Here is a 16,623-nt window from a genome sequence, read left to right on the forward strand (position 1 = left end):
TTTGGTCCAACTGGTATTTTTTCCATAATCAACATCTCTCAGTGAGAAAAGCGATATATTGATGAACACTGGCATATGCTCCTCATCTAATCCCAAACCTGTAAGAGACTGTCCACGGACCGCAGACCGGCATTAGTCTACAGACACCTTTTTTTTTTTTTTTAAAGATTTTATTTATTTATCTGACAGAGAGCTCATAAGTAGGCAGAGAGGCAGGCAGAGAGAGAGGAGGAAGCAGGCTCCCCGCTGAGCAGAGAGCCCGATGCGGGGCTCGATCCCAGGACCCTGAGATCATGACCCGAGCCGAGGGCAGAGGCTTTAACCCACTGAGCCACCCAGGCGCCCCCAGACACCTTTTGAGTAGCATGGCCTCGGTAACACGCAGATACTTTTTTTAACCCCTCAAGCCCATCTCCATCTCTATGATGAGAAATCGTAAAAACTGTTTAAACACCTCAGTCTGATGCTCTTAAGAGCGATTAAGCTTACAAATAGCGACACAATGAATCATGGGTCACTGCATGATGCAGAAAGTCTTTTGAAATAAAGCAATATGTGAAAATAAAATGACATTTTTTATTTGTTCAGAATGCCTGTTTTTAAAATTAACTGCAATTAAAAATGGTTTGTTTTCCAGTGAAGTTAACACCCAAAACTATTAACTTCAGTATTAAAAGTCTATCACAAAAATGGACCTATGTTTAATCTTGGCTGACATCTGGATAGCTATATATGCACTATACAACGACATCCATTCTTTTTATCAAAGCATACCCTCCCGATCAGACACAGAAATGCAGGAGTAACAGTGTTACTTTCATTTTTTTTCCCACTCGGGTAAAAGATTTTAATCTCTAGAATTCATAAACTCATTGTTGATGCAAATTTAATTACTTTTTTCTTGTTCATGTCTGAAGAGGAGCTTCTTTCTCTATGAAATTTTACATTTTATAATCTTTCCTTTGAAATAGAAGAAAGATATGGACTCTCCTGAGTTATATATGCAGCTTATACATTCTTTAAAAGTTATTTTTAAAATATTACAAATTAATCGTATATATCCATAATACACATCCTTGCTATTCATATATTCCTTTAAGCAACATTCAAGTAGATTTGTGCTTTGTATGTTTACATTACTTTAGAGTCTATTTTTAGCTTTCAATAAAACTGTATATCTATAAAGATTTCTCAAATATTTAATAAACGAGGCAAAACAGCCATTATGAAAATATAAACTGCTATCACAGCTTTTTCATCTCTCATTTTTTTATGCATTTCCTGTCAACCATGTCATTTCCTGTTCTTTAGGGAAGCGGATACATTTTTATCTCTGTAATCCCAACACTGCTGCTTTCTCAGCACAGCAAAATAGTCAGTATAGCGCAGGTGCGCTGAACACACAGTATTCACTCGGCCGCATCTGGGGTAGCAGTAGAATCTGATAGTGTTGGTATCCACCATTTCCAGTTATTTCAACTGCAGGACCACCTTAAAACACAAAGTCGGGGAGGAAGGGGATCAGGTTATTCCAGAATGATGCGCACGTCTGCTTAATGAAATGCTCTGAAATCTCTGAGGGCTAGACAACTGATAACAAGCAAGTACAATGCACAGTAACCGATGATGCAGGCCTGCCGGGATCCATGGCTCAGACTCAACTAACATTCGTATGAGGCCCTACCACACACACGCTCAGACATTGAGCCCCACCCAGAAGCAAGCCAGGCTACCCGTGTGGCTACGAGGCATGTGGACTAGTCACCATGGCACTAAAATGACTGAGTAACTGCAGAGTACTGACGGAAGCTGAATATACCAGGGTTTCAGAAAGGTAGCCCGGGTGGCTCAGTGGGTTGAGCCTCTGCCTTTGGCTCAGGTCGTGACATCAAGGTCCTGGGTCCTCTAAGTACGGGAGACAAAATATGGCTTGTAGTTATGACAAAATCAGGCAAAAACCAATGAGTGACTGAAGATTTTACGTATACAAAGGGTTGACTAAATAAAACTGCTGCTGTCAGAAAGAAATAAAAACAGCTCTCTGTATACATGTGTTTCTTTCATGATTGCTCAGCACTGGGCACCCAGGTGGCTCAGTCTGTTAAGTGTCTGCCTTCAGCTCAGGTCATGACCCCAGAGTCCTGGGATCGAGTCCTGGATTGGGCTCCCTGCTCAATGGGGAGTCTGCTTCTCCCTCTCCCACTTCCCATGTTGTACACACTCTCTGTCAATAAATAAATAAAATCTTAAAAAAAAAAAAAAAAAAGATTGCTCAGCATCTTCTCTAGTGATTTGCTCCCCAGTGACCAATGTCAGATATTCTAACCAACCTCTCTTGCCCCGGCCCAATCTTCTTAGCCATACTTTTTTTTTTTTTTAATGCAAGACTTGAACTCACAACCCTGAGATCAAGACCTGAGCTGAGATCAAGTGTCGGATGTTTAAGCGACTCAATTACCTGGGCACCCTGGTTCTACTTATTTTTTTTTTAAGATTTATTTATTTATATATTTATTTTGAGGGACAGAGTGTGAGAGCATGAGCAGGGTGAAGGGCAGAGGGATAGGGAGAAGCACACTCTCCGTTGAGCAGGGAGCCTGATGTGGGGCTTGATCCCAGGACTCCAGGATCATGACCTGACCTGAAGGCAGACACTTAACCAACTGAGCCACTCTCAGGTGCCCAATGCTGAGCAATCATGAAAGGAACACACATGTACAGACACGGTTATTTTTATTTTTTTTCTGACAGCAGCAGTTTCTACTGTTTAAATATGATTTTTCTCATTAAATAAACACTGAGAATGGTTCCTATTATTTAGTCAATCTTTTGTATGTGTAAAATCTTTAGTCACTCATTAGTTTTACTTGATTTTGTCCTAACTACAAGCCACATTTTGTCTTCCCTACTTAGAAGATTATAAAAGCAATTCTATTTGCGCAGTTAAAACTTTCTAAAAAAGATTTTATTTATTTATTTGACGGAAAGAGAGCACAAGCAGGGGGAGCAGCAGAGGGGGAAGCAGGCTTCCCACTGAGCAGCAAGGCTGATGCAGGGCTCAATCCCAGGAACCTGGGATCATGACCCAAGCCGAAGGCAGATGCTCAACCAACTGAGCCACCCAGCCGTCCCTTACTTGTGCATTTATTTTTTTTTTTTTAAAGATTTTATTTTTTTTTTTATTTATTTGACAGAGAGAGATCACAAGTAGACAGAGAGGCAGGCAGAGAGACAGAGAGAGAGGGAAGCAGGCTCCCTGCTGAGCAGAGAGCCCGATGCGGGCCTCGATCCCAGGACCCTGAGATCATGACCTGAGCCGAAGGCAGCGGCTTAACCCACTGAGCCACCCAGGCGCCCCTTACTTGTGCATTTAAATAAGATACTCTTTTCTTTAAAATCATGACTACTTATAATAATCATAAAAACTTCAGAATCAACTAATTTCACAGCCCCAAGGTAAAAATTATATTTTAATCATTAATAAGCACCAAGGCAAAAAAAAAAAAAAAAAAAAAAAAGAGCTGTTAGAACACTACCATTATTCTATCAAAAATAACTACTTGATAAATTATGCTCAAAACTAAGTAGTTATAATTATAAATTATAATACCTAAAACTAGAGATGCAGAACATAACAAGGTATTTTCTCTGCTTAACACATCAGGAATAAAAGAAATATAAAAAGTCAGTTATGAGCTTTTCTTCTATTGTTCGAAGAGTATCAATCGAACAAACATTTTAAACACACAACAAAATTAAAACAAATACCTTATTAGCTGCTTCCAAGGAATTTATTAGATTCTGCAGCTCTTCTTTACTCATTTCAACAGAATATGGTTTGACTTCACCATTTTCTTTTATGTCCAGATGAAGGTTTAAAAGCGGCATTTGTAAAGTAGCAATCTTGTCACTAGACAGTGCAAGCTATTTAAAATGAAGAAAACAGTAATTAATAAGTAGTAAAAAAGACTACATCAAATATGCATCAAAGCTTATTAACAATACATTTTAAGAAAAGAATACTTCTGGGGGCGCCTGGGTGGCTCAGTGGGTTAAAGCCTCTGCCTTCGACTCAGGTCATGATCTTAGGTCCTGGGATCGAGCCCCGCAACCAGCTCTCTGCCTGCCTCTCTGCTTACTTGCGATCTCTGTCTGTCAAATAAATAAATAAAATCTTTAAAAAAGAAAAGAAAAGAAGGGGCGCCTGGGTGGCTCAGTGGGTTGGGCCGCTGCCTTCGGCTCGGGTCATGATCTCAGAGTCCTGAGATCGAGCCCCGCATCGGGCTCTCTGCTCAGCGGGGAGCCTGCTTCCTCCTCTCTCTCTGCCTGCCTCTCTGCCTGCTTGTGGTCTCTCTGTCAGGTAAATAAATAAAATCTTAAAAAAAAAAAAAAAAGAAAAGAATACTTCTGTTTGCTGGCAAAGGTGGAAGAAATAAAGAAACCCATGCCAAACCAACACCAATATAAAGAACGGACAGAGAAAGGATGATGAGAGGGGAAGACAACTAGGGAAAGGACAACCAGGGCAAAGTCTGTAGTAGAAGCGGAAATCCGAAGCACAGTTATGGGTGGGAAGGGAAGTACTGAATGGACCCAGTGCATCAGAAAACCGAGAATTCTTAAAGCTTAAAGAAGTGTGGAGATACCAAGAGGATGAAAGACCATGAACAAAGATAAAACTAAAAACACTGGTAAACCTTGTGCAATGAAGATACTTAATTTAAAATCAGCCAATTTTCTGCTAACCTTGATAAATATGTTATCAAGATACCATTTTTAGGGGCGCCTGGGTGGCTCAGTGGGTTAAGCCGCTGCCTTCGGCTCAGGTCATGATCCCAGGTCCTGGGTTTGAGCCCTGCATCAGGCTTTCTGCTCAGCAGGGAGCCTGCTTTCTCCTCTCTCTCTGCCTGCCTCTCTGCCTACTTGTGATTTCTCTCTGTCAAATAAATAAATAAAATCTTTAAAAAATATATATATATATACCATTTTTAGGGGTGCCTGGGTGGCTCAGTGGGTTAAAGCCTCTGCCTTCAGCTCAGGTCATGGTCCCAGGGTCCTGGGATCGAGCCCCGCATCGGGCTCTCTGTTCAGCAGGGAGCCTGCTTCCCTTCCTCTCTCTCTGCCTGCCTCTGCCTACTACTCTGACTACTCTCTGTCTGTCAAATAAATAAATAAAATCTTAAAAGAAAAAAAAAAAGATACCATTTTTAATTACAGCCACTCAGCAAAAACACTCAACATTTACTCCACTTCCTATTTTCTGTCTAAAGAGAATCCTAGAGGAAACGAAAGAATCAAGTATTTATGACACTAATAATTTTTGAAACAAACACCATAGCTTCATTGGCATATGGCAAAGCGAAAATCAATTTTCCTGGAATCTGAGGTAAAAAACCACAATACCTGAATCTTCAAAGTGCTACCACTTGAAAAAATTTATTTGTACCTTCACTACCTGTATAATGACTGATAACGAACTATACTTCCCTAACAAACGTCCTCGGAGTGCACACACTACAGAATCGAATCCTTACATACCTACTTCATTCTCTCTTCAGAAACCAGGCCTCATGGGGCGCCTGAGTGGCTCAGTGGGTTAAGCCTCTGCCTTCGGCTCAGGTCATGATCTCAGGGTCCTGGGATCGAGCCCCGCATCAGGCTCTCTGCTCGGCGGGGAGCCTGCTTCCCCCTCTCTCTCTGCCTGCCTCTCTGCCTACTTGTGATCTTTCTCTCTGTCAAATAAATAAATAAAATCTTTAAAAAAAAAAAAAACACAGGACTCATAATATCTGAGGTTTGGAAGTACCAAAGATGGTCTACCTTACAGATAATCCTCCTTCTCAGTGTGTCCAGTAAGTGCTTTCTCAGTCTATGCTTGAATACAACCAATGGTGAACATGCTACCTCAAGAAGTGGTTAAAAAAAATCTTCAGATACTGACAGCTGTAAAAAAGTTCTCCTTAAGCTGAAGGTGAACTCATCTTATTGGAAACCATATACCTTAGACCTTAGCCTCTGAAGCCACACAGCATGTATCAATTCCTCATCTATAGAGATAACTTTTAGTCCTTCAAAGATAAGTGTAATTTTTCCACAAAGTTTCTCTTTTCTGGATACAGGGTCTCAAGTGTTTCAAAAAACCTTCATGTACCACGATTTTAAGTTCCTGTTCATTCTTTTTTGGTTTGGTTCCAATTTAAGTATCTCTTACTTTGGCAGCCAAAAATAAAAGTATTACTAAATTAAATTAGCTAAAAAGATTTAATGAATGTAAACAGAATTAGAACTACCCATTGCTTCAAACACTACATTTCTACCAACAGAAGACTGAATCATTATACTGCTGACTCAGGCCACATTTGGCAAATCAAAACAACTAAATATTTTTCAGACAAATTACTTTTGGCATATCTCTCATATCTTTTATATTAAATTGGTTTTCCTTAAGTAAAAATCCTCTACCTAGGTTATCTCTGCTCAGTTTATTTTGCTTCATTTGGTCCATCACTGTAATTTGCTGTAAAGTAATTTTAAACTTTGATTGTATTATATTAATATTTAACATATCTCAGATTTGATAAGCATAATATTCATGAAAGAATATTTGTTGAAGAAGTTTGGGCCAACACCAGAATCACAGAGACCTCCTTCCTGGCTAACACAAATTCACCTGTTTTCATTATTCATCCAGCTATGACCCATTTAACTCTGTGATTTGTCCACATTTTTCTCCACTAACAATATGAGGCACTTAACATGCTGAAATGAAGAAAGACAATATGTTTCAACACTACCTCCTCATCTAGATCAGGTAACCTATATAGCATGGAAAGCTGGTCTGAAATTGTTCTTTATGAATCCTACTGACCATGAGTCTCTTTTCAAAATGTTTATCAAGTGCTCTTTTAACAGCACATTATATATTTTCACCCTGGAGGCAGAATCGCATTTACAGGAAGACTATAAAGTCTAGAAAGTTCTAGCCAAAAACAGATGTTAAATACATACTACTCCATTACTCAAGACTTTTAATGATTCACAGCTCTAGTAAATTAAATTTATTACCAATGTAACGTTTTTACATATTATATGGATGTTTGTACTGTATTAAAGAATGTAAAAATGCAATTTTTTGATAATGTTTTCTTAAAATAACAGAAATTTTAGATGTATATTATAAAAAAAGAATAAACATTTCTATTCAAAAAATAAGGTAAAAAACATCATGCCCATAAAGAGATTCTCACCTTTAACTGCCAATCAAAATCCTGTAGCTGTGCAGAAGAAATATCAACTATTTCTTCTAACAGAGCCTGCTTGATTTCATCTTTCCTACTTTTTAAGCATTTCATGACAGCTTGTTGATGAAATGAATTCAACTGATTCAACTGCTGAAATATCTATGAAAATAAAAATAGAAAATAAGTGAAAGTGTCTTTTTGTTTAAAATGTAAACACACAGCTCCTCTCCCTTTTCATAAAATCTTTAAAATGACAGTTTAAAAAAAATGTATATATATATATATATATATATATATATTTCTATCTCTGTGAAAAGAATAAGATGAGAATGCATAACTAACAAACAAGAGATTTTAACAAATTTTTGCAAAAAGGACTGATGAAGTAGCATAGAAGCAAAGACCACTAAAGCTGGTATAGATATTTTAATATCAGACAATGCAGCCTTTAAGGCAAAAAGTGTTATGAGAAATAAAGAATGGCCCAAGGGCCATTCAATAGAAAGAACAATCATAAATTTGTGTGCACCTAATAACAAAGCTTCAAAATATATAAAGCAACACAACTTGGTAGAACTAAAAGGAGAAATGGATAAATCTACCTTCGTAATTAGAATGTTAACACATCTCCCAGTAACTGACAAAAAAAGACAAAAAAATCAGGAAAGATAAAAAACTTAAAAACACTATCTTTCTTAAACCTAACTGACATATGGAACATTGTGTTCAACAACTACATTATACATATTATTTCAAAAGTATATGGAACATTCACCAAAATGAACCATATGATGAGCCATGTAGCAAATCCCAAGATTTCAAAGGACTGCAATCAAATTATTTGTTTTTTTCACCACAGTGTAATTAAATCATAACTGATAAAAAAAAATTCCAAATATTTGAAAATTATGCAACACAGTAACACAGTACTATGAAAGAAATAAAAATCAATCTTACATAAACTCTTCCAGAGAATAAGAGAAAAAATACTTCCTAATTCATTTTATTAGACCAGAATAAAACCCTGACAGCGTGACAAGGACATTACAGAAAAGAAAAACTATGGGCCAATATCGCAAAAAAACAGAGACAAAAATCCTAAATAAAATACTGGCAAATCAAATTTAGAGATACATAAAAAGATAATACATCATGACCAAGCGGCATTTATTCTGGCAATGCAAGGTTAGTTTAGCTTTTAAAAATCCAATGAAAGGGGCACCTGGGTGGCTCAGTGGGTTAAGCCTCTGCCTTCGGCTCAGGTCATGATCTCAGGGTCCTGGGATCGAGCCCCGCATCGGGCTCTCTGCTCAACAGTGAGCCTGCTTCCTCCTCTCTCTGCCTGCCTCTCTGCCTACTTGTGATCTCTCTCTCTCTCTCTCTGTCAAATAAATAAATAAAATTTAAAAAAAAATCCAATGAAAGACACCACATCAATAAAATAAAGGAGAAAAAAAATAACAAATTTAGAGAAAAAGCATTTAAATAAAATTCAATACCTATCAATGGTAACAATCTCAGCAAAGTACGAACTGTAGGAAACTTCTTTAATCTAATAGCTGATATCTAGAAAATCATACAACTAACATAATAAATAATAACATAGTGAATATATTCTCCCTAAGATCAGGAATAAACTGCTTTTTTTTTGTTTTTCAACACTGTTTTAAAGGTGTTAGCCAGTGCAATAAGGTAAGGGAAAGAAGATATTAAAATGAAAAAAGAAAATAACTGTATTTTCTTACACTAAGAAAATTTAAACCAAAAAAATTTTTTTAAATTTTTACCACATTTTAATGGTATACCAAAAAAATTTTTTAAAGGTTTATAAGCCATTAAATAATAAAATTTTTAAAAACTGTTAAGCATGGGGTAAAGATATAAAAATTGATGGTGTTTCTACATAATAGCAATAAACAACTGGAGAACAAAACTTAAAAGCATCAAAAATACCAATTACTTAGAAATAAATCTAACCAAATATTTGTAAGATCTCTATACTAAAAGCTACAAAATGTTAGAGAAATTGAAGTAATCCAAATAAATGGAATGTTATACCATGTTCATGGATTGGGAGTATTAATATTAAGCTGTAAATTCTTCCCAAAATGATCTAGAGATTCAGTGCAATCCCATGCTATGAACTTAATTATGTCACTCCAAAATTTCTACACTGCAATCCTAACCTTCACTATGATATTTAAAGATGGAGCCTCTGAGAAATAGTTTAATAGGTCATAAGGGTGGGAGTTAGTGATGATAGGATTAGTACCCCTATAAAAAGAGGAGAACATGCTTCTGTCCCTCCCCCCACCAATGTGAGAAACAAAACAAGCAGGTAGTCTGCAGCCAGGAAAAGGGCTCTCAACCGGGAATCAAATCAGCCAGCACCTTTATCTAGGACTCAACAGCCTCTAGTATTGTGAGAAGTAAATTCTTGTTCTATAGAATATAGAATATTTTGGTATGGCAGCCCAGCAGGTTTTTTGGTTGAAATTGATAAGATGGTTTTAAAATGTACATGAAAATACAGAGAAGCCAGAAGAGCCAAAGCAATCTTGGAGAAACATGAAGTTGAAGGTCTTCTACTACCAGATACAAGACTTTATGTAACACAGCTTTAATTCTACAATAATTAAGACAGTGTAGTACTGAGAAATATACACAAATAAACAAATGAGCCAGAATAAAGAGTCCAGATACAGGGGTGCCTGTATGTGAGTGTGTGTGTGTGTGTCTGTATCTATATATAAATGTATATTCACTGTATGTATATATGTGTGTATACACACACACACACACACACATACAGTGACCTGATTTACAACAAAGGTTGGTCAGAAACTCTGTGGGAGCAAGGACAGTCATTTCAATAAACAGTACTGTGTCAACTGGCTACTGATGTGGAAAAATGTGAACTTGACCCTTACTCCACACACAAGTATTAATTCAAAATCCATCAGTAACATAAATGCAAGAGCTTCTACAAGAAAACTAACACACACACCTTCATGACTTTGGCACAAACACTTCTTAAACAGGACCTTAATAGCACTAAGCACCAAAATAAATACTGACAAAGCTAGACTTGATTAAAATTCAGAACTTCTCTTCACAGAAAGATACCATTAAGAGTGAAAAGGCAAGCCACATAATGGGATTAGATACTTAAATATATCTAACAAAGAACTCCCACCCAGAATATCATCCAAATCAAATGAACATACATAACTACATTTTTTTAAGAGTAGGCAACCTATACAAACATGCCAAAATAATTTTTGACCAAGGTACAAAAGCAATTCAATAAAAGGATACTTTATGACCTATAATTTCATGTCAAGATGTCTTGCCAAGAAAAGTTGGCAAATATGTGGATAATGAGACATGTACAAAATGTCTGTAGAAGTACTATGCATTGAAGAGGCAATGATCTAATAGTTCATCAGGAGGGGGCCAGAAAAATAAGTCCTGCTAATTCCTACCATCAAATACTATAAGAGTTAAAATACATGAACCAGATCTACATTTACCAACACTGATAAGTCTAAAACACAGCATTCCATAAAAAAAATTACAAAGGGATACATGTTATCAATTACAAGTTACACGTCTAAACAGCTCAAATAATTGTATATATTGCTTACAATGCAAATATTCATACAATATAGAATACAGAACATGTTCACCAACTTCACAAGTGGTGATCTCTTGGGGAATCATCTCTTGGGGTGCCATGCCCAGGTGGTATTTAGGTTTATCTGTAATGCCTTGTTTCTAAAACAAACACACAAACCTGTAAGGCATAAAGATGTTAACAACTGTTTAACTGTGATAATGGGAGCGTAGGTGTCAGTTATGTAACTTTTAGGTTTTTTTCTACGATTTAAATGCTGTCACAATTTTAAAAATACAAACAACCAAAACTATAAAAAAAAAAAAAAGTATTTCCACAATCAGATTTGCCTATTCACAATTATAAGGTTTCTTGTTGTAACGTAATATATAATTACTGGTGGCACCTGGGGATCTCAGTCAGTTTAAGTATCTGCCTTCAGCTCTGGTCATGATCCCATGGTCCTGGGATTCGGCCAAATCAAGCTACCTGCTCAACCAGCAGTCTGCTTCTCCCTCTCCCTCTACTCTTTTCCTCCTTCACCCCCACCCCACTCCTGATCTCTCATGTTCTCTCTCTCGCTCAAACAAATGAATAAAATTTTTTTTAAAAGGTATAAATATACACTTACTGATGATGACTCTTGTATAATATATTGCCTTCAAGATGAGTTTAGAAAAACCTGAAAACTATTATTTATTATAAGGTATAGAAAATTGGAGTGAAGTTACCTCTTCATCAGATAAATTTTTACCAACTACAGCTTTGAAAAATTTGGTAATATCTTCTAGAACATTCTTCCATTCTGTCGAATCCCAAAAACTGTGATAATCCTGATGGAGAGGATAAGCTCGGCCACAAATGCCATCAATTATTTTGTGAAGAAGCTAGAGAGAAAAGGAAATAAATGAATTACTAGTAAACTTATAAAAAAGATTTATCTTCCTTGTAGGAAACAAACATAGTTGGGACAAGCTCATGTTATCTGCAAAGCAGCTTGAGGTTGAAATATAACTGTTTTTAACATTATTTTAATTAAAAATTAAGGCTCCAATAAAAATCACAGACTTTCTATAATTTTGTCCACCTTCAGAGGCTAAAATAATTTCATAGATACACTGTTATTTCCCCAATATTCATGAAAGAAGATGGCAAATATAAAGGTTTCAGCTTGGTATTAGACATTGTATTTATACCAATAATCTAAAAAAAGTATGACTTTCAGTCTGAAGTTTTTTTTAGCATAGATCAATAAACGTCATTTCCCTTTACCTCCATTTTTACAGCATTCATACTCACTTCTTTTGGTCTATTCCAAGACAGTGGTCAGTACCTTTCTTTTTCTTTTTTACATTCCTTTATCTCTACACTACCATAGCATCAGCAATGGAAATCCTAACATATATATAACTGAACATAGTTATTAACACTGAATTTTGGAATAGAACTGTCTAGTTTGAATCCTAGTTCCACCACTTAACTAGTTTGATCAAGTTATTTACATGTTCTGTGCCTGTTTCCTCATGTATAAAATGAGAATATCACCTACCCCCATAATGTTGTAAGGATTAAATGAGTACATGCAAATCTTGTGGCACATTCCTGGCATGTATAAAACACTTAAACATTTTGCCAGCCATTGTCATATTTCTTCTTATTACTATTATCACTATTACCACCACCACTACTACTGGTATCATGTTCCATGTCTTTAACATATATTCACTGAGCACCTACTATGCCAGCACTATTCCAGATAAATGATTGGTATGGTTTTCTTTCCCAGGGGATATTTGTGTCTTGTAAAAGAGTATCTGAACCCAAATAATTTGGAAATAAATTTAAGCAACAAGTCTTATAACTCTTTTCCCCTGAACCACATTCTACTCCATTTTAAGCAATAACTCTATAACACCCCAGATATCAGAATAGAAATAAGAAACTGGTAACCCACTTCCAAGTGATGGCTTATGCACTATATGAGCAGATTTTTTAAATACCATAAAACAATGAACATTCTTAATTTGAAATTCAGTCAAAATTCTCTACACATGCCCCGTGTTATCCCAAACTGCTCCCAGGCTAAAGCAAAACCCAGAACTCTAAAAAATAAAAGTGCTATCTTTTTGGAATATAAATGTCTTCATTCATTCATTCATTCCCTTATATGTTTGTATTCATATATACAAATATGTAATGAGCACTTTATTCAATTGTTAGATAAGTTAATAGAGATACAAAGCAAGAACAGCCATTAATAACTATCATTTATGGAACCTTGAGTACCAAGCACTGTGCTCATCCTTACAACCCCATGAGGTAAGTACTGTCATTTTACAAATGAGAAACTGCAGATAAACAAAAGTAAGGTTCTACCATATCAGAGTTTTAGTCCATTAGAGAAAGGCAAACATACAACTACATAAATGCAATTTAGAATGATTGGAGGTATATTATAAGTTTATAAAGGCTACAAAGGAGCAGAGAGAGGAAACACGGAAAGGGTTGTTTTAAAACGATGAGTCCTAAATGGAAGAGAAGGCCATTTCTAGTCCCAAGCAACAGCATATGCATAGAATGGAAGTGTAAAATCAGTTGTTCAATTTGAAAAAAGACAGGATACAAGACTGGAGAGGTGAGTGGAAGCCAAATCATAAAGGGCCCTGTTTACAGGGTCTAGGCTCTTTAATTATTTCCACGGAAAGCAACCTACTCACATATTTGCCTTATTTTTCCAAAAATTTGCCAACAAGTTAGGAAAGAGAGATGGTGAGACCAAAGGCCCCCTGCCTTCAGTTTATCAGGAAGAAATCAGGGGTCCCTAAATAATTGAGGACACTCAAAATGGAGGCAGTACAGAGGTGAAAGAGACACAAAAAGGAGGCAGAACCAACCAAGGATGATACTCAGAATTTTAGGTTGAGTGGCCGGGTGAATGGTGGTGTCCCAAACCAAAAATGAAAAATGAAGCTATAATCAGAGGAAGAGTAGTTGTGGGGGGAGGGGGGGACGAGGAGTTCAGCCCAGGACACACTGAATTTGAGATACGTGGGGTGTTATCTCAGCAGAAGCCTGACACTCAGGGAAGAGATCTTTGGCTGGATGCAGAGATCTAGGTGTCATCAACCTACGCGGTGGGAAAGGTTATGGACCTTATCTAAGAAGTAGGTAGAATGAAGACAGGGGCAGAAGGCTAACACAAAGGCTCACAGTCAACAGATCTGAACACAAGTTCCACCTTTACCACTTACTAGTTTGACAGCCTCGGGCACATTACTCCAACTCTCTGCTGACATTTCAGTTTCCGCACTCATAAAAACACAGAAGAGAGTTAAGACAGGGTTTTTTTGATCCTGATAAGAATTAAGTTTCTTCCCTTCTATCTCCCCCACACTTTCCCACTGTAAATGGAATAGAGGAAAAAAGAAGACCTCTATGTGGGGCTTATAAAAGCCGCCTACCACATACCCCTCTATCACATTATGTAGGCAAAGCCCCCATACCCATTCTTCGCCCACTGTGACTGGATGAGAATTAGGACTTACTCAGTGGTGCCTATCGCTGACACTGAAGGCCATCCCACCAAAGCTTGGCACCCAGGTAACTGCCCCCATGGTTAAGCAGATTTTAGCATGCATTAATTCCTTCCCTCGGTAAACACTGATCAAGAACCCACCTTGAGCCAAACAGAACTCTCAAGCACTAAGGATATAAAATGAAGTAACTACCCCGAAGGAGTTCAGAATAAGAGAGACCAGAGAGCAAGCCAACCAGTCAAGAAGTTGTGTGATGAGACCTGCATCGCTGTGGGACAGAGGAGAAGGAGTAAACATATTTACGTATTAATTACAACAGAATGAATTAGTAGGCTGACTTCTCAGGACAAACAGAAACACGGCTCCCAGAGCTAATGCTGAAGCTCAATTTTGCATATATTGCTTTCTTTTAGGGACAGGCAGATTTCCTTCAGGTCTTTCCTTCTTTTTGAGGGGGAAAAACCCCACTTCTCAGTCAGATTTTCCTCTTAGAGAAACCACTGGGTTTTCTCTTCCTTTCACCATTCAGTCACAATACTTGTTAGACATAACTACTCTCTCCACATTTGATTTTTCAAACTCAATACTGCCAAGGCCTTTGGTATTGAGGCTAAACACAAAAGCATGGCATACATAAAGACTTGAGCCACCTGACTTCCTGCTCACTTGTCCAGTCTTAGTCTCCCTGCTCTGCTCACTCCAAATTTCAGCCTCTAAAAAAATTATAGCAGGTCCTAAAACCTATGGAGGCTGGTTTCCTTCCCCTAGACTTGTAGCTGCTATTCCTCTGCCTAGAACACTTTCCTTCTAGCCTGTCTGGTTCCTACTCATCCTTCAGAACTCAACCTAGAAATTTAGATGTTCCTTTTCTGCAAAGCTTCTCCCTGCCCCCTCAAATCTGGAGTACTACCTGTCCCACAAGCTCACTGCTGGTTAATTCAGTTTGGTTTCCTTATTAGATAGCAAGCTCCACAGGGGCACAGGCTGTATCTCATTCACCATTTCATCTTACACCAGCCATATGGGCACTCAGCACAAGGCAGACTTCAGTGCGAAGCTGGCCCGATGAATGAACAAGGCTGCTTCTCCCAGATCCGCACAGTCAGGTTCCTTCTCAGGCCCAGGGTGTCAGTGTCTATGTTACCTCTTGAGGGAAAGGCTACCTTATTCCACGTTACCTAAAGTAAGTCGCCCAGTTATTGGTGGCACTTACCAATTTTTTTTTTCTGTCGCCCTCAAGGAGGCAGGGTATGCTTCGCTAGGTCACCAGCTTGTCCCCAGGACCTAGCGCTGTGCCTGGTGCACAGGGAGAGTGAAGGTGTGTAGTGTATGAATGAATAAATTTACAGGCTCCACGATGTAAGATTTAAATACTATGGTGGTGACTTCGATCCCCAGCCCAGAGTCACAGAGTCGCGGGCCGCGCTTGGGAGGGAGCTGACCAGCCGTCCCCACCCGGGTAGAGCATGGCCCGCCGCAAGTCAGGTCGAAAAGCCCCTCGAGGGTCAGCTCCGAGCAGGGGCGCGGAGGTGCCGCTAAAAGCCTCGGCCTCCTCAGCTCTCCAGGGGAAGCAGGGGGCCGGACACCCGTCATCACACCCATTCCCGGATCCCTGCCCTGGGCAAGCCTGGGTGAGCCCTGCGAAGACTTCGCGAACAGACCGGGCCGGCGCTGCAGGCCAGGCCATCCCAGAGCCTCGCCTGCCACACCGCCTGCACTCTCCTCACCTGCGGGCCCAGCTCGGCTGGAAGCTTCTGCAGCTGCCACAAGGGCGTCCCCTCTTCCGGCTCCATCCTAGTACGGAGCAGAAACCTCGGTCACATGACACGGGCCGGTCGCGCCTTAGAGCTACGGCTAACCCACGTGACTCTCTCGGGTGGGCGGGGCTGGGCGTGGAGACGCTGGAGCCCTTGTGCGCATGCGCAGAGGCACATCCACCGCTTTCCCTATAACTGAGGAAAATCCCCTTTTCTCCTGGGAGTGACTTTTCTGAACACCGTTGTTACGTTGAAGGCAAATTTGCAGATCCTCAGAGCAGTTTACGACTTTGTTCAGAGTTCTATAGAACTTTCCCTGCACTCCGTTGAAAACCAACTAATAAAACTAACCGTGTTTTGAGCTCAGGGCCATTGTCCCTGAGTTTTGGCATATGTCTCCTACTAAAGTATTCTGGTTTGGAAGGTTAAGTAAGGGTTTACCTGTGTGCAATATTCTTCATATAGATTATTTT

The 16,623-nt window shown here is 38.7% G+C and overlaps 1 protein-coding gene across 1 annotated transcript; it reads right to left on the bottom strand.

Annotated features, from left to right (window-relative positions):
• Positions 1-556: 556 nt before the first annotated feature.
• COMMD8 (COMM domain containing 8) lies at positions 557-16,253 on the bottom strand. The gene is made up of 5 exons (XM_047719217.1): positions 16,121-16,253; positions 11,589-11,744; positions 7,248-7,400; positions 3,769-3,924; positions 557-1,491 (listed from the first exon to the last, which is right to left on the bottom strand). The coding sequence occupies exons 1-5, from the start codon at positions 16,184-16,186 to the stop codon at positions 1,471-1,473; spliced, it is 552 nt and encodes a 183-aa protein (XP_047575173.1). The 5' UTR covers positions 16,187-16,253; the 3' UTR covers positions 557-1,470.
• Between the last annotated feature and the right edge of the window lie 370 nt (positions 16,254-16,623).

The sequence above is a fragment of the Lutra lutra genome, chromosome 2, assembly GCF_902655055.1.
Source record: "Lutra lutra chromosome 2, mLutLut1.2, whole genome shotgun sequence".
In the NCBI taxonomy this organism is placed as follows: Eukaryota; Metazoa; Chordata; class Mammalia; order Carnivora; family Mustelidae; genus Lutra; species Lutra lutra.